Here is a 21,984-nt window from a genome sequence, read left to right on the forward strand (position 1 = left end):
GACTTGTATTTTGCAAGTGTATGCAGATTTTTTGAAGGCAGTGTGATTTAAAAATTTTTTGTGAATAAATTAATAAAGGCTACATCACCTAGTATTGTTAAAATATGCAGTGATCATTCTGCTGAACCAAGGAATCTATTTTTAAAAAAGTAAATAGCTCTAGCATTTCAAATGAATCTTCTTGGTCATAGGTTTTAACATTTTCACTTTCTTTTTTAATAGGAAATCCTTTCACATGTAGACATCTTAACCATTAAAATTCTGTAGCTGTGTCTTATCACACAGTTTTCTTATCCCATTTTGTTTTCTAAACAGTAGCATTAGTTCCTATATCAAGCCCTCTTTTCCCTCCCTCAGATATGAGAAACATGAGTGGTAGCTGGTCATCATTAAGAAATAAAATGAAACCAGTCTTTATGTGCTTATATCTTGCATGGTTATGCAGAACAAGATTAAGATCCTACAAAATAACCATGCCTGTCTTCATTTCTAAAGATAAAATGTTCTTTGTTTCCTACTGTGTTGTGATCTAAGCAGAGCATCATAAAGACTTTAATTATCTTTTTTGTCCAAATCAGAAAGGATTCAGTCAAACCAGCCTCATGAAGAGGTGTGGTGGGTTTTTGTTCATTTGTGGTGTTTTTTTAAATTTTCTAAATTCCTACTGGCTTTAAGACCGTCCATCTGATGCTGACAATTTTACTTTTCCCCAGAGATAAAAGCAGTGAGGCATGTGCTGCTTGCCTTTTGGATTGCAACTTTATTTGTATACAGAACTTGCTGGTCAGAAATCTATTGCATAGGCATGGCGTTTGTCAGTTCCCCAAAGGACATCCCTTCCCTTCCCCATGTGCTGATAAGTATTCTGTCTTCTACTTTGATCCTCTGATGAAAAGTGCATGCTTCATCTTCTACTTGTGAGTGATGTTTCTTTCTCTTGTTTCTCTCTCCTTGTCTTAATTTCCTGGCTTCTCTCCCTTTCCTTTCCCTTCGTTCTCTCCCCTTTCTTTCTGATGCAGAGATGAAGATAGTTGGGTGTAAGTTCCTGCTTTTCTGTGTAATGTCTGCTTATTGCTTGCTTTTTCCCATGTTCACATCTTTCATGGAATGTTGGGGATTGGTAAAGATAGCAAATCATGACATGATAGGGAAACTTGGGTATCAGAGAGGTGTAGACTTTGTCTTACCAGTCTCTCTGCATACCATGGTGTTTCAGACAAATTTAGTAGCTATGACAGATGAATCAGTAGCAAAGGTGAGAAACATCTCAGCATCTGTTCTGTCAGTGAGCACAAAGTCATGGCAAAAATACATTAGGAAACGGACGTGGCAAAATCCATCAGGTATTCTCAGGATGTTCATGGCAAGAGAATCAATGAGACTAAAAGACATAACTGTGTAATAATTATCCCCAAAAGTGTTTACAAGGAGAATAAAAAATATTTTTGTTGTTAATAAACTTGCAGAAATGGAAAGTTAAAATACAAAGCTGGAGGAGATAAGAAAAAAAATATTAAAAATCAACTCACCACTACTGAAAGGAAACTGTTTCAGGGAAATAATTTAATTTAAAAAGAGCATTGTATAAATTCTTTTCTAGACATAGAAGTCGAACAAGGGATAGCAAATAATCTAGTAAATATTGTTTGTTCCTTTTCCTTGAAACAGTTGAGCGTTCTGTTCACCAAAACCTCGAGGAACACACAGAATTAAACTTGCATAATGTTCTCCTTATAGAAGAAAAAAAACCTTAATTTGATTTGCCAAACAGGCAGTAGATAAAAGCTCTGTTTCCCTCTGCTGCTGCAATGTTACTCGCAATAATGTTAATAGTTGCACACTAGAACTATTTCAGGAATATAGGCCTTAAAAAAATCAGTGGCTGTCTGGTGAAGGGGCAGAGAAATAAACTGCTGAGATGGATCTAAGGTGATTCCCAGCGACTGTCTGACCGTACCAGGCTGCTTAATTGTAACAGGCAAGCAGCAATACAGTGGGCAGTACAGCAGATTTTTACACCGGTCTCAAAGGTGACTTCACTCTTAAAGCACGGGAAAATGATGCAGTGTGAGGCCTGTCGCTCTTGGTCTGTTGAGACATGGTTGAGAACGCGTCCGTAGTGGTCAGCCAGAAGGCAGGCCAGAGAGCGTTTGAGCCACTTCCCGGGCAGAGCACTTTGTTTTTTCCGTTTGAAAAAATAACGTGACGATCACAAAGCTGATTGTGGGCCTCGTGCTGTTAACCTCTTCTGTCTCGAAATTACAGAATTAATTCAGAAGTAATTGCATGTTTTTCATTTAGAACTTAAAGTAAGGGTGTAGTACGCTGTTTGAGATCAGAACCCCGATACTGGCACCCTGCCTTGTGCAGTGGCCTCCAAAGCTGCTGCAGGGAAGAGCATCCGGGGATGCTCCATCCCGGGAACGTCTGCTGTAGTGTGGTACTCTTGGCTGCAGAGGAGAGCAGTTACCATTGTAAAGAGCGAGAACAAACACAGCCAAAGCACTTTATAACACTACCCATGAATATAAGTATTCTGCATTGTGCAGTTTGTCTCAAAGATTTTAGTTACTTGCTGGACTGAGTCTCTTACAGAGTCAAACCCTCAGTGGTTTAAATTGCTGTAACTTCACTGAATTCAGTGGGGTAATGCTGATTTATTCTTGTTGTGGGGATGTTCATTTATATATAGGAGATAAATGTATGGTTTTGTTTTTTCTTCATGAGCCATGGTGGAAGATACTCTGAGTGTCCTTGCCCATTCGCGCCCTGGGGGTTATTGGCACTCTTCTGTAGCATGGCAGTATTTTCAAAAAAATGCCAACCCCAGTGATGTTAGAGTCGAGTAGACAAGGTATCACAGCGTTGGGCCCTAAGTAAATAGGACCATCTCAACAATTTAACAAATACACACATAAATACTAATTTTTATAGATAGACTGCTTTTATATCCGTGGCTGCTTAAATTGTAAAAGACTAAACTTTCAGTTTAAAAAATCCAGTGAAGATTCTCTGGATAAATACAGTTATTTTACTAAGTTACTTGAAACTAGACCTGCACATCCTGAATGTTGTGAGCTGCCACTTTTCCCCAGCTTACAGGGATATGTTACGTGTCCTTCACGGGCTCACAAAGTCATAGAACATTGATCGCTCAGAAAACAGATTTGCTAGAATCAAGATGTCAGAGATTGGTTTGCCTCTTTCTCCTGTAGGAACTTAGTGAATTGTGTAGCCTTTTTTTGACACAGAATTCACCTGTATAAAACAGGGACCATTCCTGTTCCTCAGTGTACAAAATCTTTTAGCATCCCTTAATAAAAAGTGTTAGCTTAAGTGCAGGTGATTTCTGTAAATTGTTACCACATTCCAGTTCAGGTAACTGGTTAGTCTTCTGGTGGAAAACGTACAAATCTGTCAGCATAAATCTCCTACTTATTCTAATAGATACTGGACAATTATTGGCCCTTGGACTATTTAATGTTATTAAGTCTTGAAAATGATAAATAAGTGCTTGGAAGTCTTCCAGTACATTTCTTTATATTGTAAACACAAAATCGATATATGGCTTATGTAGCCTTTTCCACTCCTTTTTTTTCCCCATTACCATTAAAATAACTTCAGGTGATATGAGAAAGGATTTAATCTCAATATAAGTGAACCCCCAAAGCTACAATTTATGTTTTATAATTTAAACAATTGTACATTGGATATAAGGTTTTGTAATAGGTTAAAACAAACAAAACAAAAGAAAACCCCCATAAAGGTGAAGGGAGTATAAAAGAAGAGCTGCATAACACATCAGAAAATAATTCTTTTTTCTAATATTGTGAAAAATACTATATTTCAAGACATTTCATAAAGAATTAGTAACTGCATCTGTTAGAACTGCACGTATTTTATGCTAAAAAGCAGTTTACATTTGGTTTTAAATTGAAAACAATGGTAGAGAGATGGGTTTTAAAACAAAAACTCTCATTAGGTTGTCAGTTCATCCTTGACAGCCATCTAACACAAAGAGACCTCAGCTTAAAATGCCATCCGCAGGTTTTAGTCTATAAATACTTTGGCCCGCTAGCCTTCTAGTACCTTTTTATTCCTGTACTAATGAGAGGAGGCCACAGCTAACCCAGTTTTATAATCTGCACTGCTCTACTTGTGGAGATGTGAGGCCTAAGAGATCCAAGCTGGTGTAGCACACTGGTTTTCTCTCAAAATGCAAGAGTTACCGTCACGTCAGAGCCAGTGCTGTCTGTACCGTAGTTTGCCACGCCGAGGGCGTGAATTGCCTGGTTTGTTAGACAAGTTCTTTATTTATCTTTTTCTTTTTACAGTGGAATTAAATATGGGAAAAGCTCTATCTGCCAAGATTTTTGACTTGATACGTAGCTGTCATTCTGTGTTAGAGCTGAGAAGGATCGCTTCTTGATCGTACTGATCACACTTTCTGTTTAGTCACGTGCCAGCTGCCCTGCGCTAGCTGTTCCTGCACTTGTGTGTGTTGTGCAGAATGTTTTCTCTAGCCTTGCAATTTGCATACTCAAAATAAAATTTTTAATAAACTGCTAGTGCTCAAGCATTTGCTCTAGTTTCTGTGCGGCCCATTAGTGCATCTGAGCTCAAACCCCTCAAAAGCAATCGCAGTTGGAGAAAAAAAATGGCTTGCGAGGACTCAGCAAGAGATGTGGTTAACTAACATGTCGGGGAAAGGAGATACTTCTTTGTAGTGAGGTTATTTTCACTGAAATAAAAGGAAGTGTTTGAGTTTAGTTTAAACTCCAGATTTTCAAGAAACTGATGTGCTCCATACCGGATAGGCACATGCTTTTGTCTTCGCTAGATACAGTTACTTTCCTATTTTTACTATATGTAATGACCTTTTCTTTTTTTTTTACGATTCAATAGACAATATTTTTACAAGAGAAGGTGCACCATTATACTTCATTAAAATACTTTTTCCCTTCTTTTTTGTTCATTTTGATGCAAATCCACTGTTTTTTAGATTCCTCTACCCCCCACCCCAAAGGCATTTTTTTTTAATTAGTGAAGTAATATCCCTCCTGTTAAGCTTAATGGAAGATAAGATGCTATATATAACCAAATGCTGCCTTTAATTTAGGCTGGAAAATGATTTGCTATCTGACATTGGACTTTGTGTAGCCAGACTGTCTTCCAGAAAAGAGGTCATAAATAGAAAGCTCCAAAATACTAATTATAGCGAGTACAATTAATTTCTATTGAGAGTTATAGAGCATACAAATTGAAACTTTTTTCCTCATTGTACAAACTGCTAAGAAAAAAGGATGGAGTCTGTTAAGCAGGAGGATTTTCAAAACAAAAGTCCCTACTTAAACTGTCTTTCGCGATGAGTTTTTTATTTCCTTGATATTCCTTTAGTCAACATACAGGTAGCTTAGCTTGATTTTGAACAGCAAGATAATTTTCTTTGTTGTTGTGGACCGTGGAGTGTTGCATTTAATGACTATTCTTTGATGAGAAAAACCAGATCAAATATTTGAGGTCTTTCACCAGCCTCTTGCTGTCATCTTTTTCCCGTTAATGAGCCATAGCATTTTCAGACCTCTGACTGTGAGGTGTTTCAAGCAGTCAACTCTGTGTGAATCCGCAGTGAGAGGGAGGTTGATGGAAAAAGGAGGACATTTTGCATACAGATTTCCATTCATAAAGAGTTCCTAGCAGAAAGCACTGAATGACAGCTGGAGAGCTGTATTTTTCATGCTTAAAAAGTTGTACTTATGTCCAGAAATAAAAATGAAAGTAAAGACAGGACTGAAAGCTTCTATTGTTTGTCCCTACAGTAGATTAAGGAACAAATTCTGTGGGATTATGGACTTCAAGAAGAATTTGAAGTGCTGCTTTGACAGACACAAAAGGATATCCCTCACTGTCTGAAAGCAAATGCTGCCTGTTTCATTGTGCTTCTGATTAATAAACAGATTTAACTGCGTCAGCTTCTCCAAGTACTGGGGTGGAAGAAATCAGACATTCAAAGAGGCTCTGCTTTGCTGGATAACCATTCCATTACTTCATTATTTAGTCTCCTGAGGCTGTTTAAGAAAATACTTGCCTTGAAAGGGTTTAATTTTTTATTCTTTTAATTTTTTGTATTTTTATATATTGTCCTTTAGTATGTTTGCCTTTGTGGCAAGTAAATAAAAAGAAGTGTTAAGTGAGCCATCATGAAATAGTGACAGTAACTACATCTTACAGAAAAATAGGTGCTACCTGCTATCCTTTTGGTGCACGCTTTAGAATTGACTGCTTTAGTTCTGAAAGCAGAGTTTCCCAATCAAATTCTTAAAAAAAAAAAAAAAAGTGAGCTAGAATCTGTCAAATTCAGGATAACAAGATGCTGAGATAGATGCTAGCATTTGTATTTCTGAATATAGTCATTTGCTCTGAAAGCTCTTGAAAATGAGGTAGTGAGAAATTGGCAAGTATCCATACTGCCCGCTTCCTTATATTCATGCATATGGATAGCAGAGGCTAGCCAAAAACCTAGCAAAAAAAAATTTATAATTCCTTCTTAATCCGTCTGAGCTGAATTACAACCAGGTTTCCAAAAAGGCTACTTTTATTTTGTTGTTATAATAAAAAGAAATTATGAAAATACAGAAAATACTTGAAGAGCTAACTGAATATCGTTTTCTGCTGATCATCACAAAAATACTTATTTTTCTTAAAATATATTGGAAATGGGAAGTCTGATGTTAATGATGTTTTGTCAGGCTTAGCCTGATAACTTCCAAATCCGCTAACTAGACAAAGTAGTAGAAGATTTTTTTTCCCTTTCCCGCTTACACACAATAGAAGCAAGTATTGATTCTGAGTTCACATGTAATAAAGGCATTACTAACAATGGTCTGATTTTATGCACTGATATTAAAATGTTCATCTTTATTAACAATTAACTTGCTGCTTGGAATGATCTGGGCATCAGCCATAGTCTTGCAGAACATGGAAAACAGTTTGCAGAACCAAAATACGTTGCACACAAGCACTAAGTCTTCCATGTCGAATTTAAGCATGTGACTCCACTCTTTTACTGTAGGTGATATACGCAATGACTTATACCTGACATTAGAAAAGGGAGACTTTGAAAGAGGTGGGAAGAGTGTGCAGAAGAACATTGAAGTGACCATGTACGTGCTCTATGCGGATGGAGAAATCTTGAAGGTAAGTGCTTATTTCCTCTGAGCTTCAGGTGCCATCTGCCTGCTCCGTGGACACGTTCTCTTGTTGTGTTCTCTCTGATGCAAGGGAAGTGCTAAACTAAAACTAGATCTTTTTTTTTTTCCTTCCAAGTTTTTAAACTATATATTATGATTATAAATTTGAAAGAATTTGGAGCACTTCCCCTATATGGGAATAGGGGACTTGGAGAAAATATTCATAAACTGAAAAGCTTATGTAATTTCAAAATGTGATGTCAGTGGCTATAGTAAAAGGAAAATTTAGAGTAACCGTAGTCAGAAAGAACCGAAGAGCATATGACGAATACCTAAGATTAAATAATGTGTGTCGTACAACATGGTGAAATGTGATTACAAGAGAGACTTTTAAGTCTGAGTTGTTGGAGTTATGGTACTGAATGTAGTTTTGGAAAATAAACTTGAGTAGCTGTATTTCCAAGATCTTGGCTTTCCCCCTGGGATGGCTCCGTTCCAGCTGTAGATGGTGTTTATGTTTTTCTTTCTTCCTCTGTTCTTGCTTTTAGTATTGCTGAAGAGAAGGTGGTAGATAAGTCAGCTTTGTGTGGGGTGGGAGGACAGAGAAGTAAATGGGAAGTATTTTGACACAAACATCTATCAGAAGTGGCTGCATTAAAATGTATTAATCATAACTTGCCCCTAGCTTTCTTCTTACCTCCACTGCAATAAAATGGCCTTTGTAGCCAGAAGAGTCTAAACACCAAAGTGCTTGTATACCGAACTCATTTCCACGGTTTGTTTTTCTAATTGAAAGGAGAACTTTTCCTCTATTACTACAATTGCTTGTGATTTCATTAGAAGTAAAGTATATCTCTTGTAAGGAACTGGTTTGTGCTCATAGCTGTTGCAGGAAGATCACAATCCTTTTCTGTTTAATTGCATTAGGCATACCTTTCAAATTGAGTGACATATTTTTAATCATCGCTTTATTTCACAGCAGTCTGCCGAAGACCAATGTAGGTCTTTACCCTCCAAACTGCAATATCAGCATCTTCAGATGCTAATGTACATAATGGTAGCTAATTATACTTAACTGTGGCTAATGATTAAGTATAAAAGCCATATAATTTCTAGACATTATCAGTCTTAACTACTTCTGTGGTTTTGGTTGGAATGGTCATTCACAGATACTAAGTTATCTTTTTCTTACCCTTGCCTATTATTACTACTGTAACAGTACTTCAGGGCTTTACGTGGGATAGTGGAACAGACATGGTAGAAACAAACAAAGACTAGTAAAAGGTAGTCAATATGATTAGAAAAATACAGGTGAACATTTGTCGTAAAGGAGAGACTTTACATATAAAGGATCTTTTGTGTTTTCTAAATTTAAACCACATATTTAACAGAAAATCTTTATATCAGTTTTTATGTTATTGCTCGTCTGTATAGTTGCAGTCAAAGCAAGAAAGATACTTCGTTTACGTCAGGGAGATCTTTGGTTCATGATGTCTAATGATGCCTAAGATCCACTGTATTTCAAACATGCGGACAGTAGGATTTTTCTACATAGCTTGTACCTTTGAGTATTTCCTATCACATCTGCTGAAAAATAAGTAAAAGGGTCATAAAGGACAATAGAAGTTGAACTTTCCTTCCCTTTAATTTGAACTCCTTCTCACTGCTTAGGTACATTTGTGTTCTCTCTTAACTGCAGAATAGAACTAGAAAAATAACATATAAAACTGAGTATCAGTTGAACTGAATATAGAGGCATAGTTCAAAAGTGCTAAGTGATAATTTGAAGGAATAATCACATGCACATGAGAGAAAGAAGCAGCTACTTAGAATTGCATTCGCAAACTAATCATGTCTCCTCTTTTTTCATCACTGCCGTAGTTTCTACATGATTTACAAATTCTGCAAATTCATCTACCAAAGTTAAAGCAAATGAGACAGCCATCTGGAATTACTTCTAATTTAGAGGGTTATCTTACCACTCAATGGTAACGTCCTTGTCCGTGTAGAAAACAATTGACCCTATTAATTGTATATGGCTGCTCTGAGTCTATAGAAATGCCCTGAAAATTTTAAGGATTCAGCTCCTTAAACTGTAGATTTCCAGTTTGTCTCAACTTTCAGAATGCAGGTTTCAGTTGTAAAATGCAGGCAAAGTTGGTGCTCAAAATCTTCCCTGTGCTTCGGGTGAAAAGCCCTGAGAACAAAGAACTCCACAGTTCTAACCATCCCACCTGTGCAATGAGTTTTGGGAAGTCTAGGTATCCATCTGTCTAAAACTGAACACCAGCCTGCTAGTCTGGGTTATTTTAGTATGCCGCTAAATGGATACTGTTTTACCTTTTAGATTAAGGGTTTAGTTATAAACCCTAGATGGCTTATTTTTCAGTGCAGCCATCTGGTTTATGTAACCTTCGGTATGGACACCTAGAGCAGCGTGTGATACCTACCATTTCTATTAGGAGGGACCGGGTTTTACCCAAAGACAATATAATTTCATTCAGCTGTAAAGAGACTGCTGGAGCAGGACTTTCATTTCAGTCATTCAGCATAATCTAAAAGAAAATACTAAAGAGTGCAACAAGAGGAGTCTCATAACATTTTAATATAAATGTTAAGAATAAGATGTGGGCTGGGTAGGGCTTGGTGCAGTACTGATGAAGGGAATCGCTTTGTTTGGGTTCCCTGTCCCGAGTGATCACTTGAGGTTGCTTTCACAGTCAAGTGTAGCTATTTTCTTTCTTCTATTTCATTTGTCTAATTATGATGTTAATTTAATAACTTTCAGTAGGTGATACAGTAGAGAAGCTAATAAAAAACTCCAATTCAAGCTTACGATAGTATGGGCAGAACACTGAAAGGTCAATCATTGACGCCCAAGCGCTACTGTTCGTGGTTGAAATATCCCTCACTGTTCCTGGCCTACGGCCTTTCCAAAGCAGAGACTGCCAAATGAGAACGTGCGTGCTGAGTTACACAGTACGGGGGGGAAATTGCCACAAAATTTTCATCTGATACTAGAATAAAATCTCTAGACTTTTCCTGACGAGCAGTACAATCCAAATCTGAATTATGCCTTTGTGAAGACTTTAGCAGAAGCACCTGCAGTGTTAAGGAGAATATTCTGTCTGTCTCAAACCCTTACTGCTGTTGAGTATATCGTGGTCCAGAAATAGTCCTATTGAAAGCAGTGAGATTATTCCCAGAATGCAGTGCTGTTCAAAATGAAACGGAGTATTTCCTTTTCAAAGTGGTCTTACTCAATTGTTAGTGTCTTTCAGTATAGTCTGAAAAATAAAAAACCTTGACACATTTCTCACTTATTCTTCTTTCTGTTCCAGTAGCAGGAATATCTTACTAATTGCAAGGCATACCTTAAATGATAAAATTATTACCTGATACTTGTCTAGTTTAGCTTCCCTTACTTGCCTCTGCCCTCTCATTCACCTACATATTTGGATCTCATGGTAACTAGGTGTACAGAGACTAGTTTCATGTTTACATTTTGCAGATCACAATTCAGAATTAAAGATTAAACAATCCTCCCTCCTCAGACTATAGATGTTAGTATAAATGCATAGAAACTAAGTGAACAACCAGAAGGAAAGACTCTTCACCTATTCATTTATTTAAAGTTTATAGCATGAAACAGCATTCAAAGACTGACCATATGTCTGCCAAGGCAGGTCATTTTTTGAGGCGTCAGAAAAAAGCTTACATTAAAATTTGAATTTTTACTGTACCTTATTGAAGAAATACAAGTACTATTTTACTTTCTCCTAAGAACCTAATGCAGAATGAGGTTTCAGAATTGCTGTGTTGAAGCCCAGTAAGTTACTCTTATCACAAAATGTAACTGGGATATTGCAGGCATTCTGGTTTTTAGTACTGCCACCAACCTGTTAATATCCGCAACAGTTAATTCTAGTTAATTGCTGTATTAAAAAAGTCACCTTTATGCCGGGATTGTGGCAATACCATGTGGTTATCTAAGACTTACTTGAGAGGTCTGAGTTTTGTGAGTATATGCTACAGTCACTCGGTTTGGATTAGAGCCTTTGCAACGAATCTCTGCCCAGGGAGGCTGTTCTTGCATTGACTCCCAAAATTCCAGAGAACTTTTCTTTCTTTTGGGGCTCCTTCACAAATTTTTCACTTTCTCGGAGGCATAAGAATATTACCGCAGGCCGAACTGACTGGGTCTGGTTAATGGGATATGCTTGACTTGGTAGTCGTTCGATTACAGATGAAAAAATCAAATCAACGTTGTCAGTATTTTCTTGGGGTAGAATTTAGAGATGCCTTGGGGGAATGACCGGTAGTTCTTCTTGTCATGATACTACTCCATGTGGGGTGTTTTTACATCAGAATTTATATTGCATGTGTCGTTCGGGGTCTGCTTAGCATCTGTTTCTCCCTGGATTCATTATCCTTAGAGATGCTAAAAGTGAAGAATCTCTAAGCTGGCTTTTTTCTGCATGTTTTTATAAGGTGTCGTATCTTTTGGGTCACTTTGTAAGTGCTAAGTCTAGAACATGGGTTAGTGCTTATATAAAAAAATGTGCTTCCTGCTCCATGTCTTCATTACCAAGGACCTTTTACTGTCCTTATTTCAGGACTTCAGTATTTCTCCTAACTTCCTTCGCTCATGTTCTGACTAAGGATTTCTATATTTCCTAAACAATATCAAGTCATATTTTTCTTCATCTGTATTTTGAGAGTACATGGATTGGTCAAGATCTCTGAGCTTTTTATATCTCAAAGCAGAAATTTAGATACCATTATATTTTTAGGTGATGACTATTCAACAGAAATTCTTTGCTTACCACTAGTGAAGTAACTAGATCAGAATTTTCTGGGATACTCGCTGAGGCTGGATGATTGTAGTTTCAAAAGACCAGCATTTTTAAGAGCTTGAAAAGTTCAGGTATCACTTCTGAACTGAGATAGTGAAGCAGAAATCTGATTAAATGATATTTTTAGAAAAGTCTAATATTACAAGTGATGGTCCCATTAGGTCCTTTTTTTTTTTTTGGACTCATCTTTATATATTTGGACTTACGTGTTTATTGTATCTATTCTATGCTTGATAGAAAACTTTGCTTAAATAATAACTTAACTTAAACCATAACTTAAGATACTGGAGTTCATCCAGTATCATAGGTCTCCCAGCTCATCCTTTGACCCAAAACACAGCTTAAAGATCTCTTCAAAAATTTCAGATCTCATTGTGTCTGAGATTCTGCTTCTGACTCTTCCTTTATGTCTACAGAAAGATATGAGTTATATAAAGGTTATCACCATGTAATAAAATGACTCATCTGTAGTGATGTGATGTCTTTTAATCTTAAATTGTTTCCTTTTGTTCCAGGACTGCATCAGCCTGGGCTCAGGAGAGCCAAGCAGGAGCGCATACCACTCCTTTGTCCTTTACCACAATAACAGCCCTCGATGGGGGGAAATCATCAAGTTGCCCATCCCTATAGACAGGTTCCGTGGGTCTCACCTCCGGTTTGAGTTCAGACATTGCTCCAGTGAGTGCAAAACATAACCAAGAGAAATCCGAAAAAGCTGAGGTCTTTCCATTGGCAATTTATATTTGGGTGAGGCTGTTACTGGGTGGAAAGCAGGAGTGGGGTGCCAACCTAAAACACAGTGAAGGTGCACTGCTAATTAGCCGGTTGCCACATTTATTAACAGCGCGTTAAAAACATCGTGAACAATCAGTGCGGGGCAAAACATTTTGTAGATGTTCTCCCCTGCTGTTCTTTTGCTGTAGAATGTTTTCTTTACAGCATGGACATTTCATATTTTACTATGATAGGCATGCTTGTGTTTGTTTTGAGGCTCGTCGATCATTTGCATAGAATTAGACATAGTATGTTATATGTTGTTTCTTATGTAGCCTGCATGCTTTTTGTCAGGCATACAGAGAAGTTAGTGAATAACCTTGTGGTATATGTGGTCAGACAGAATATGTGCAAATATGATTCCTTATTTCTATCTCTTGCCACAGCAAAAGACAAGGGAGAAAAGAAGCTCTTTGGTTTTGCATTCACTCCATTAATGAGAGATGATGGCACTACCTTGTCAGATGATATCCATGAGCTTTATGTTTATAAGGTACCGCTTCTTCTCTGCAGACTTTTCACCTACTCATCTCTACTTCAGTTTAAATAAATGATGGTCATTACATTATCTTTTTTCCCCTCATTAGACGTATGTAAGGAACAGATTAATAGTAGTTTCAAAATTTTATAAATTCAGAATCACATGACTAGGTATGGATACAGCCTTCTATTCTAGGTGCAGCTTACCTTTTCCCTTCAGATAATGAGCATTTATCTTCTGTTAATCCTATCCATTTTGAATTCAAACATACTAGTGTTTATGAGCATTCAGCAGTTTTACCAGCCTATGGCATTACTCTATACCTTTTTTATGAAATTATGCTGTACTTCAAATGCGTCGTGTTACAATGCTATGGCTTGGCAACCCTGTAGCAAGGGGCTTGGGGGGGTCGTTTGGGTTTTTTTTCTTCCCGCTGATTTACCTTGGTTTATTTCTGCAGTATGATTTTCAGACAGCAGCACTAAGCTGTTCAGTTGGAAGATCATGAAAAGTTCTAAAGAGTCAGGGGTTAGGAGACCACACTTTCTAGAGCTGGGTCTGTCTTGTGTATGTACAGGCCCCGAAGTTGGTAAGCACAGCTTTTTCTTAGAAGTGTTTTTGTGCACCCAAAAGATCAATAAAAGTACTGTTAGGCAGTTGCTGTCAGCGTGTGAGTATGTGGAATGAGATGGACTAGGTACAATTCCATTTCTTGTCCCGTACCTGCAGTGTGATGAGAACAGCACATTTAACAACCACGCGCTGTACCTGGGGCTGCCGTGCTGCAAAGAGGACTACAATGGCTGCCCCAACATCCCTTCCAGCCTCATTTTCCAGCGCAGCACCAAAGAGACCTTTTCAGTCTCCACACAGCTTTCTTCTACCAAACTGACCCAGAATGGTAAGTAGCTGATCCTTCAAAATTGCCCAAGGCAACAGGGATTATGAAAAAGAGATGCAAGATGGGTATGCTTGCGCTCTGTTTATTTTACTAAAATACTCCTTTGTTATAATGTCATTATATGTATGCTTTTTTTTTACTAACGCTATTGAAATGAGCAGAAGCTGTTTTTTTGAGGAAATAAGGATATTGACGGATGGCAGAGAAATTACAGCCATTACCGTAAGTGCAAGAGAAGAGTAATATGTTAAAGCAAAGCTAATTTTCATTAAATGATTGAAGAACAAAGAATTCAATGTTAGCACTTCTACACAATCCAAAATTTGTTTTGTGCGGCTTTTACAGAGTTACTAAGTAAATAAGAATTTGTTATGGCAACGTCCCTGAAGCATGGGAAGACAAAAGTAGATTGTCCACAGTGCAGTGTCAAGGGAAAAATGCATCTTTACTCTTTTTAAAGTACTTACCATTCCTCCCTTCATTTCTTTGTTAGTAGTATTGGACTTATTCCATATTTTCCGTCCTGTTTTCCCTTCCCCGCCCCCCCCCTCCCCGAGAATTGTGAACTGCAACAAGAGCAGAAGTGTAACATGTAATGAATCTCTGGTGGGTCCGGGGTTGCCACCCTTCCCTCTGTGTATGGATTCTAGCTCTTTCTCTCACTGTTCTGCAGTGGATTTGCTTGCCCTGCTGAAGTGGAAAGCTTACCCAGATCGTGTGATGGATATTCTAGGAAGACTGAGACATGTCAGTGGCGAGGAAATTGTTAAGGTACTACATGAAATAACAGTCTTTGGATGTATCTGTGATAGCAAGTGAGTTCAGACCTGCAGCGCGCTTCTGAATGTTCCTTCTTACTGCACTTCTTCATTCACGCTGTGAATTCTTAGAATGTATGAATTGGGATTTTATTTTGACACGAAACTGAACAGGAAGATACGCTCCAAAAATTAATGGATAGTTAGTCCTCAGGATCAAAATAGAGCTAATCCTTAGCAAAATTCCCTCACCACGTGTACTGCGAGTGTCAGGTCCTCAGCACCAGTTGTTCCGCTCTGCAGGCCCACTCCTGCTGAGCCGCGCTGCGTGCTGATGTAGACATACCACTGGTAGCGGTGTTTTGTGCAGACTGACCTGTTCCATCAGTATTTTCTAAAGGACATTCTCTGAAACTGCGTGAGTGCAGTTGGTCATTTCTAGAGTGAAGAAAACAGAGCTGACTCAGAAAACTTGGCCTTTTCAAACAGCTAGTAGAGTTGATCTATATTTCTATTTTGCAAATATGTTCCAAACGTCTGTGTAGAGGAGAAAGAAATGTGAAACCTTGAAAGCTGAGTTTTGTTCAATGGCCAATGAGCCATCCTGCAAACCCATTTTCCTGCCCCAGCACTGTGACGTGGAGCTGGTGCCTAGAGCACCGATTGCTCTCTGGCGTGTCTAACCTATCAGTAATCTATCTCCTATCTGATGATTTCGTCATGTTTTGTAACCACTGTTGCTCTACATGCCAGGTCCTTTGTGTGACCTGAACTTCCTTAGGTCAAAGGAACTTCAAAATGCGCTGAATACTTGTGGCCTCAGCAAAAAAAAGTGCATTCCAGATATCCCTCTGATAATTTTAGGTGTGCTGAGAACTCTCCCTAAAATTTATTTCTATAAATCTGGAAGTAAAAGGAGATAATTTGTAGCAGCAAACAACCAAAGAGAAGAAACCAAAGAGAAATCCCATTACTTAATTAGTAGTTTATGATTAAAGCCACTTGCCACTTCACTGTAACTTGTTTGAATGTTGCCTTATCTTGAATGTTAATCTTCATGATAACTTCATAACAGTAACAGAAAAGGACAATACCCCGTTTATATTGGAATTCTTCAAGAACGTCATGTTTAGTACACTTTGTTTGCAGGGCAGTACAGGTATCTGTTTTTTATAGAGAAAAGCATGAAAAGATATGGATTAAATTATTCCAAGGGGAGACATAATCGATTCCCTCCCTAAATCAGCTGCCATTTGGCATTGGGATATGAAAAACAGAATTCAGAAAAAAAGAAATTTTATCCTTTCAGAGACTTCATAAATCGTTGTATTTTATTTCTTGTTTTCCACATCAGAAATTTAATTAGAATAGATTAAAAAATCATGAGAGAATGTGCAGTTGACTTGATCTTCAGCGTTCTTCACAGTCGTCCTTTATGATGACCGTGCTTTCAGGAAGGAAAATCACCGAATTGTCAGCATTCAGTAAGCCGCAGTGTTATGGATGAAAGAAACAATCGGCAGTATGTAACTTGACCCAATTAATGCTTGTTTAAAAGCTTTACTTTCTGTCAAGTAACAAAAGTTTTCAATATTAAACATAATCTGGAGCACCAGTTAATGTGCTTCCAAGTCTTAAATTTGATGACTAACAGTATCTGAGACACTCTAATGATATGAGAATGAAAGTAAGTTGTTTTGCCACTGTCGTTAGGCAGCACTTTTAGTCAGCTTACAGTGAAAGGAACACTCAGTTATATTTACAAATCAGGCATGCGGTACATATTTCTCGTTTTTTGTTTTTCTGTCATTTTTGTTTAGAAATATTCCTTGTAAAGAGAAAAATTCTTCTTAGTAAAAACAAATGAAAATCTGTCGCATCATATGGATGAACCTGAAGTGTCTTTGTCCTTTGTGTTTCACAAAGATATCGACATGTATGAAATAATGAAAACGTGGGGAAAATAACCTTCTTTTGAACACAGCTGAATTTGAAATTCTGTGTTTATTCCTGTCATTTTAGTTCCTACAAGATATTCTTGACACGTTGTTTGTAGTTTTGGATGACAACACAGAAAAGTATGGTCTGTTGGTCTTTCAGTCTTTGGTAAGCTGCTGAATTGTTACTTTTCTTTATCTCATGGTCAGTGAGTTTTAAGTTTCTTATTATCATGTTGCTAGTATTTTATTTCCATGAAATATTCAGCTGGATCCAGCCTTATGTTTTCTGTAATAATCTTGGGTGAGGAGGGCAGGATAGCCTCGACAGATCTGAGGACAGCAATATTTGCGATCCCTTGGGAGAAGCAAACAATAACATCTCATAACACAACTACTGACTCTTTAAAGAAACGCATTATTTCATTGTTCCTTAGCTTGTGTAACTTGTTTATAGAAACCTAGCAACAATGTGCAATTTCCTTTAGTATGGGTTCGCTTTTTCATCTCCCACAGGTATTCATCATAAATCTGCTGCGTGACAGCAAGTATTTTCATTTTCGACCTGTGATGGACACTTACATTCAGAAGCACTTTGCAGGAGCGCTGGCTTACAAGTAGGTTTTGTTTATCCACCACTTCAGGAGATGGTATTAGCAAGCTTCTGAACGATGTCACCATCAGAATCATAACCTTTGTGTTAGCAGTGGTTTTCAAAAGTAGAACTACTCAGATGAAAGTTTTCCAGCACAGTTATAGAGGAAAGCTGCTGAATGTCACCTGTGGCTAAGAATGAGCAGGCTTTGGAATTTATCTTGCCTTTCTGAACTGGCAAATCTTACTTTCTTGGGTTTTTGAACCAAAGAGACACCGTCACTCAGCAACAACTCATTATCAGTCTGTGCTAATGAGCTACCAAGAGCATATACATTTCTTGTCTTAGGGCTGTTGGGATATAAGACTGGTGTGAAAGATTAGAGAAATAATTGTAATTTCCTCTTCCAAAGTAGAGAGGTATTCACACAAGATGATGTTCTATTTGATTACAGTAAACGTATAATTTCAGTAGATCAGAAACTTAATTTTTGCTGTCACTGTGAAGGTTCTGCCTTATTTTCTAGTATTCTTATCTGAGTTTTGCATTTTTGAAAGCAGTAACAGTTATCATTCAGGGTGTTGTTTTTCCTTTCTTTTAGACCATTTCTTTTGTATTTGAACATATTCTATCTTTGGCCACAATAAACTATTAAAAACAGCTTATAGTTGGTTTTGATTGTTTTAAGCCATTCACATTTTAGTGTGATTAAAAAAAAATATAAAAAATATCCTGTCATTGGCAGGTAAAAAACTGTAGATAGTATACAACACTAGACAGCATAGTCATGTTCAGAGGGTAGAAAGATGTTCTGCTTTGTGTTAATTATCACCTCTTCCAGACAAAACAAATGATTTTTGGTGGTCTGATGTCTGAAATAAAACATGTTTTTAATACAACTCCTTAAGTTGGTCCAGATGGTATCGTGTACTTAGGAAGAAGATGCATGTATTTTATTTGTGATCTTAGTTGCTAAAAACTTCTTACTTGGAGGAGATCTGGAATTTCTTACAAAAAAAAGAAAAGAGTATGCTTTGGTCTTAGAACTATATTGCATGCCTTTATCAAAGCTATCTCTTCAATAACATCTTTTTGATGTTCTCTCAGTGTTCCTCATGGTCTAAGTCAATTACAGAGAAGAAATTATTTTCTGGTTTTGAAACTTAAACAAACGTATATATTATGGAAATTCAGTAGCTAGGACAGCTATAGCTGAACTCTGAAATGGAGTGAAATGAGACTATTTTATAGATTTCTCCCTAAAACCAAAATGTTTGTTGCCTGAGTAATTTTAAAATAGGGCTGAAGGTTCCTCTTCTTTTCACTGTTTGTTATATTCAGAGAACTGATCCGGTGTTTGAAGTGGTACATGGACCGCTCAGCTGAGCTTGTGCGCCAAGACCACATCCAGGAAGCAATGAGAGTATGTATTCAATGCAAGTATTTGTGTGTCTGTTCCACCTGGGACTACAAAAGGGCCGGGGAAGCTGTAAATAAAATCAAGGGTAGTCTGGCACTGACTTCTTATTTGTTTAACTGGATTTTTTTTAAAAAATATTTTGCCAAAATTTTAATTTTCGGGGGAGATTCACTCTTTTGCAGAAAAAAAAATGGAAGAATTATGTCTCCTAAAGTCCTTTTGAAGCCCTACAGAGAACTTAAGTGGGAGTTAGATGGAGTATATATGCACTGGCCATTTATATATGTGATCTACACCCTGCACTTAAGAAGCAGTTATTTTAAATGTATTAGCACAGGTGCTGTGGATCATTCATTTCTGGCTGTGACGCAGCTTCATTGTATTACTGGCTGAAGTTCTGGAGTATTTTATGAAGCAGATAAATAAGCCTTTGACTAGGTGGAAATTCTAACAACTGGCATTGCACAGGACCTGAATCACAGTTCCGTGGTGAGAGTATGATCTTGCAGAGATGGTGTGTGAAACAAAGGGAATATTTTTGGTGCTGTTACAGAGAAATCAGAGAATAAATAAAGTATTAGTTTTACCACGTGTAATTGTAAAATAGAAAGATAGTGTGTGAAGTACGTAAACACAAGATTCCCAAATCTGCAGGAAGATATTTTTCTTTGAGTGAATGTCCATCTGTACCTTCTTACTCTGAGTAGGCTTATGTCCAAACATTTGAGTCGGGGCACTTTTAGAACTAGTAGCAGTGGCAGAGATCAGCACTTTCTTTTTCTCACTTTTCCATGTCAGTACACATAGGTGAAGCACCTCACAGGTGAAGCACCTCACAGGTGAAGCACACACATATGTGTACACTACTCCTTTAATTTCTGGCAACCATTTGGGAAAGTTGGAGATTGTTCCTTGTAAATGTATTTATGCTTGTGTCTTGGCATACATTTCAGACTTTATTATGGCTTTTTCTTTCTTCCTGTGATATTTTTGTCCTTTGTTTTGCCTCCTTGAGTCTAATTTAGTCAGTATTTTTGAAGAAGTAATTTTTAAGAGTCCTTGTTCCGTTTGAATGTTATGGCATCACTGCCATCAACTAGCTTTCAAGATCTCCTGTTAAGATCATATCCTGATACTCATAAGGGCTTTGTGTTTACTTTGTCTTTTGTAGATATTTACATACTTAGAAACAACTTCTTTGTAATACTTTTCAACCACAGATTCATAGGGAATGGTAAAAACGGGGCAAAGATGTCTTTTCAAGAAATTATCAGCTTTCTCATTCTTTTTGTTTCCATTCTTATCCTTCCTTTTTTTTTTTTAATGACAAAGAAACCTGTTAAAATGATGAGATGAGAGGAAGACCTCTAGCTGGAATGACTTCTAGAAGGTTTTCTTCCCTCTCAAACCACTCGTTAGTGCTATATGCAATGCAGCAAATAGAGATGTATGTGATATTGTCCCTATGTGGTCTGCATTTTTTGAACCTCATAGTAGTCCTCTTCAGAAATATTAAAAATATGAATGCTGGAATGTTTTTCAGAAACTCGGTTATTCAACATACTGTTTGTGAATAAGGTACATTCTTTCAAGGATTCCAAAGCAGCTCTTTGCTTACTGGGAATCTCAAGTGCTTGCCTAGAAAGTAGCTGTTCCCTCCGTGAGCGAGGTCAATTTGAAGACCTGACAGCCCAAGCCTTTCCAAGCGCAGGAGTTATAATTGCCACCAGAGTTTCTGCAGACCTAACAGTGCATCCTCTACCACTGACACTGCTGTCACATCTTATTCAGGCAGTTGCCTTTGCAGGTATATCTTGGAGGCCCAAATTAAGGTCCTTATCTTCTTTCATTACAGGAAAGTGATTGATTTTCTTCTTTGTTTCCAGATTTTATTTCAGGCATTTGGAGCAAGTTTGTACCAAAACCATTATCATTGCTAATGTGTCATTACTAGTGCTATATTCTACACTTGGGAATTTCTCTGGTCTTGGATGTCTTCACTACATTCCTTGCATTTGTAGTCCTTCAACTGAGAAAACAGGATAGCTCTCTATCCCTTTTTCCCTGAATTAGCTGTTAAATGTAGTACCCTAAAGCAGGTGTGGAAATATCTCTGCACTCTTTTTTGGCTCTTTACTGCCCATGTACATTCATGATGGATATGCAGACATCTCATGGGATTCTGATTTTCGACCTTGGCATTAGCAAGCAGTGCTCTAGACTGTTTCTAAAATTACTTATCTCCCTCAAGACTGCTTTTAATTTTCAAAAAACTTCCATGAAACCTGGAGGAACTATAACTGAAAAGACATCTCTACCTGTGCTAGAACACATGGCATCATGCTCCTTTATTATGCCCTATAACAAGCTCCACGTAAGCTGCATCCAGATGCAGCTGCCTGTGCCTCCCTGGAGAATTCTGTAACGAGGTGTCCATATATGGCTCCACAGACAGTTTTACTTTCCCTACGAGTCACGGCAAAACTTATGAAGTGTCTCTAGGAGATGCCCTTTCAGCTCCAGTTATCTTCCAGTAGTAGAATCACAGGTTGTTTTTGCCTAGATTGAGGAACCTACTGAAAAAGCAAGGCCTGTTCTTCCTCAGGACGTCACATCTTCATATCAGTGTTCTGGAGCTGAACCGCACAGAACATGCGTCAAACTTTTTTTAGAGACTTTGAGGTACTGCATACCATTACTATGGGGCTTTACATGAATCAGTGATACGGAAAGGGTCGGTCTTCCCAGTTGATTTCTTCAAAACCCTGAACATACCTTCTGAGTCATGCCAGCCAGGAAGCTAGTGAAGGAGAGATTTGGAATTACGTTCTCAGCCTGCCTTTTGAGACTGGGGACTCCTCCAAATTTTTTTCTTCACCCTGAATCTAAAAAAGAAATGTCAGTCTGTTGCTTTTGAGACCAGTTTGTCTCTGGACTTACTAATTACTTCATTCAGAAATAATTGGTGATTTACATTTTCTGCAGTCTCGCTTTTTCTAAGAGTACCAGGAAATTGCTGATGTAATTATAATTGTTCCACCCTGGTCAGCTTGTTTGTGGGTCTTCCTCCTT

The 21,984-nt window shown here is 37.7% G+C and overlaps 1 protein-coding gene across 1 annotated transcript in view; it reads left to right on the forward strand.

Annotated features, from left to right (window-relative positions):
* The window catches only part of DOCK3 (dedicator of cytokinesis 3), a 148,526-nt gene that overhangs the window by 64,414 nt on the left and 62,128 nt on the right, over nucleotides 1-21,984 (forward strand). The window contains exons 10-17 of the mRNA XM_075159267.1: nucleotides 7,073-7,197; nucleotides 12,562-12,724; nucleotides 13,207-13,313; nucleotides 14,031-14,202; nucleotides 14,876-14,973; nucleotides 16,983-17,066; nucleotides 17,414-17,514; nucleotides 18,834-18,915. Of these exons, the coding sequence (XP_075015368.1) occupies nucleotides 7,073-7,197; nucleotides 12,562-12,724; nucleotides 13,207-13,313; nucleotides 14,031-14,202; nucleotides 14,876-14,973; nucleotides 16,983-17,066; nucleotides 17,414-17,514; nucleotides 18,834-18,915 (932 nt within the window). The remainder of the gene's footprint in view (nucleotides 1-7,072; nucleotides 7,198-12,561; nucleotides 12,725-13,206; nucleotides 13,314-14,030; nucleotides 14,203-14,875; nucleotides 14,974-16,982; nucleotides 17,067-17,413; nucleotides 17,515-18,833; nucleotides 18,916-21,984) is intronic.

This window comes from Calonectris borealis, chromosome 10 (genome assembly GCF_964195595.1).
Source record: "Calonectris borealis chromosome 10, bCalBor7.hap1.2, whole genome shotgun sequence".
In the NCBI taxonomy this organism is placed as follows: domain Eukaryota; kingdom Metazoa; phylum Chordata; class Aves; order Procellariiformes; family Procellariidae; genus Calonectris; species Calonectris borealis.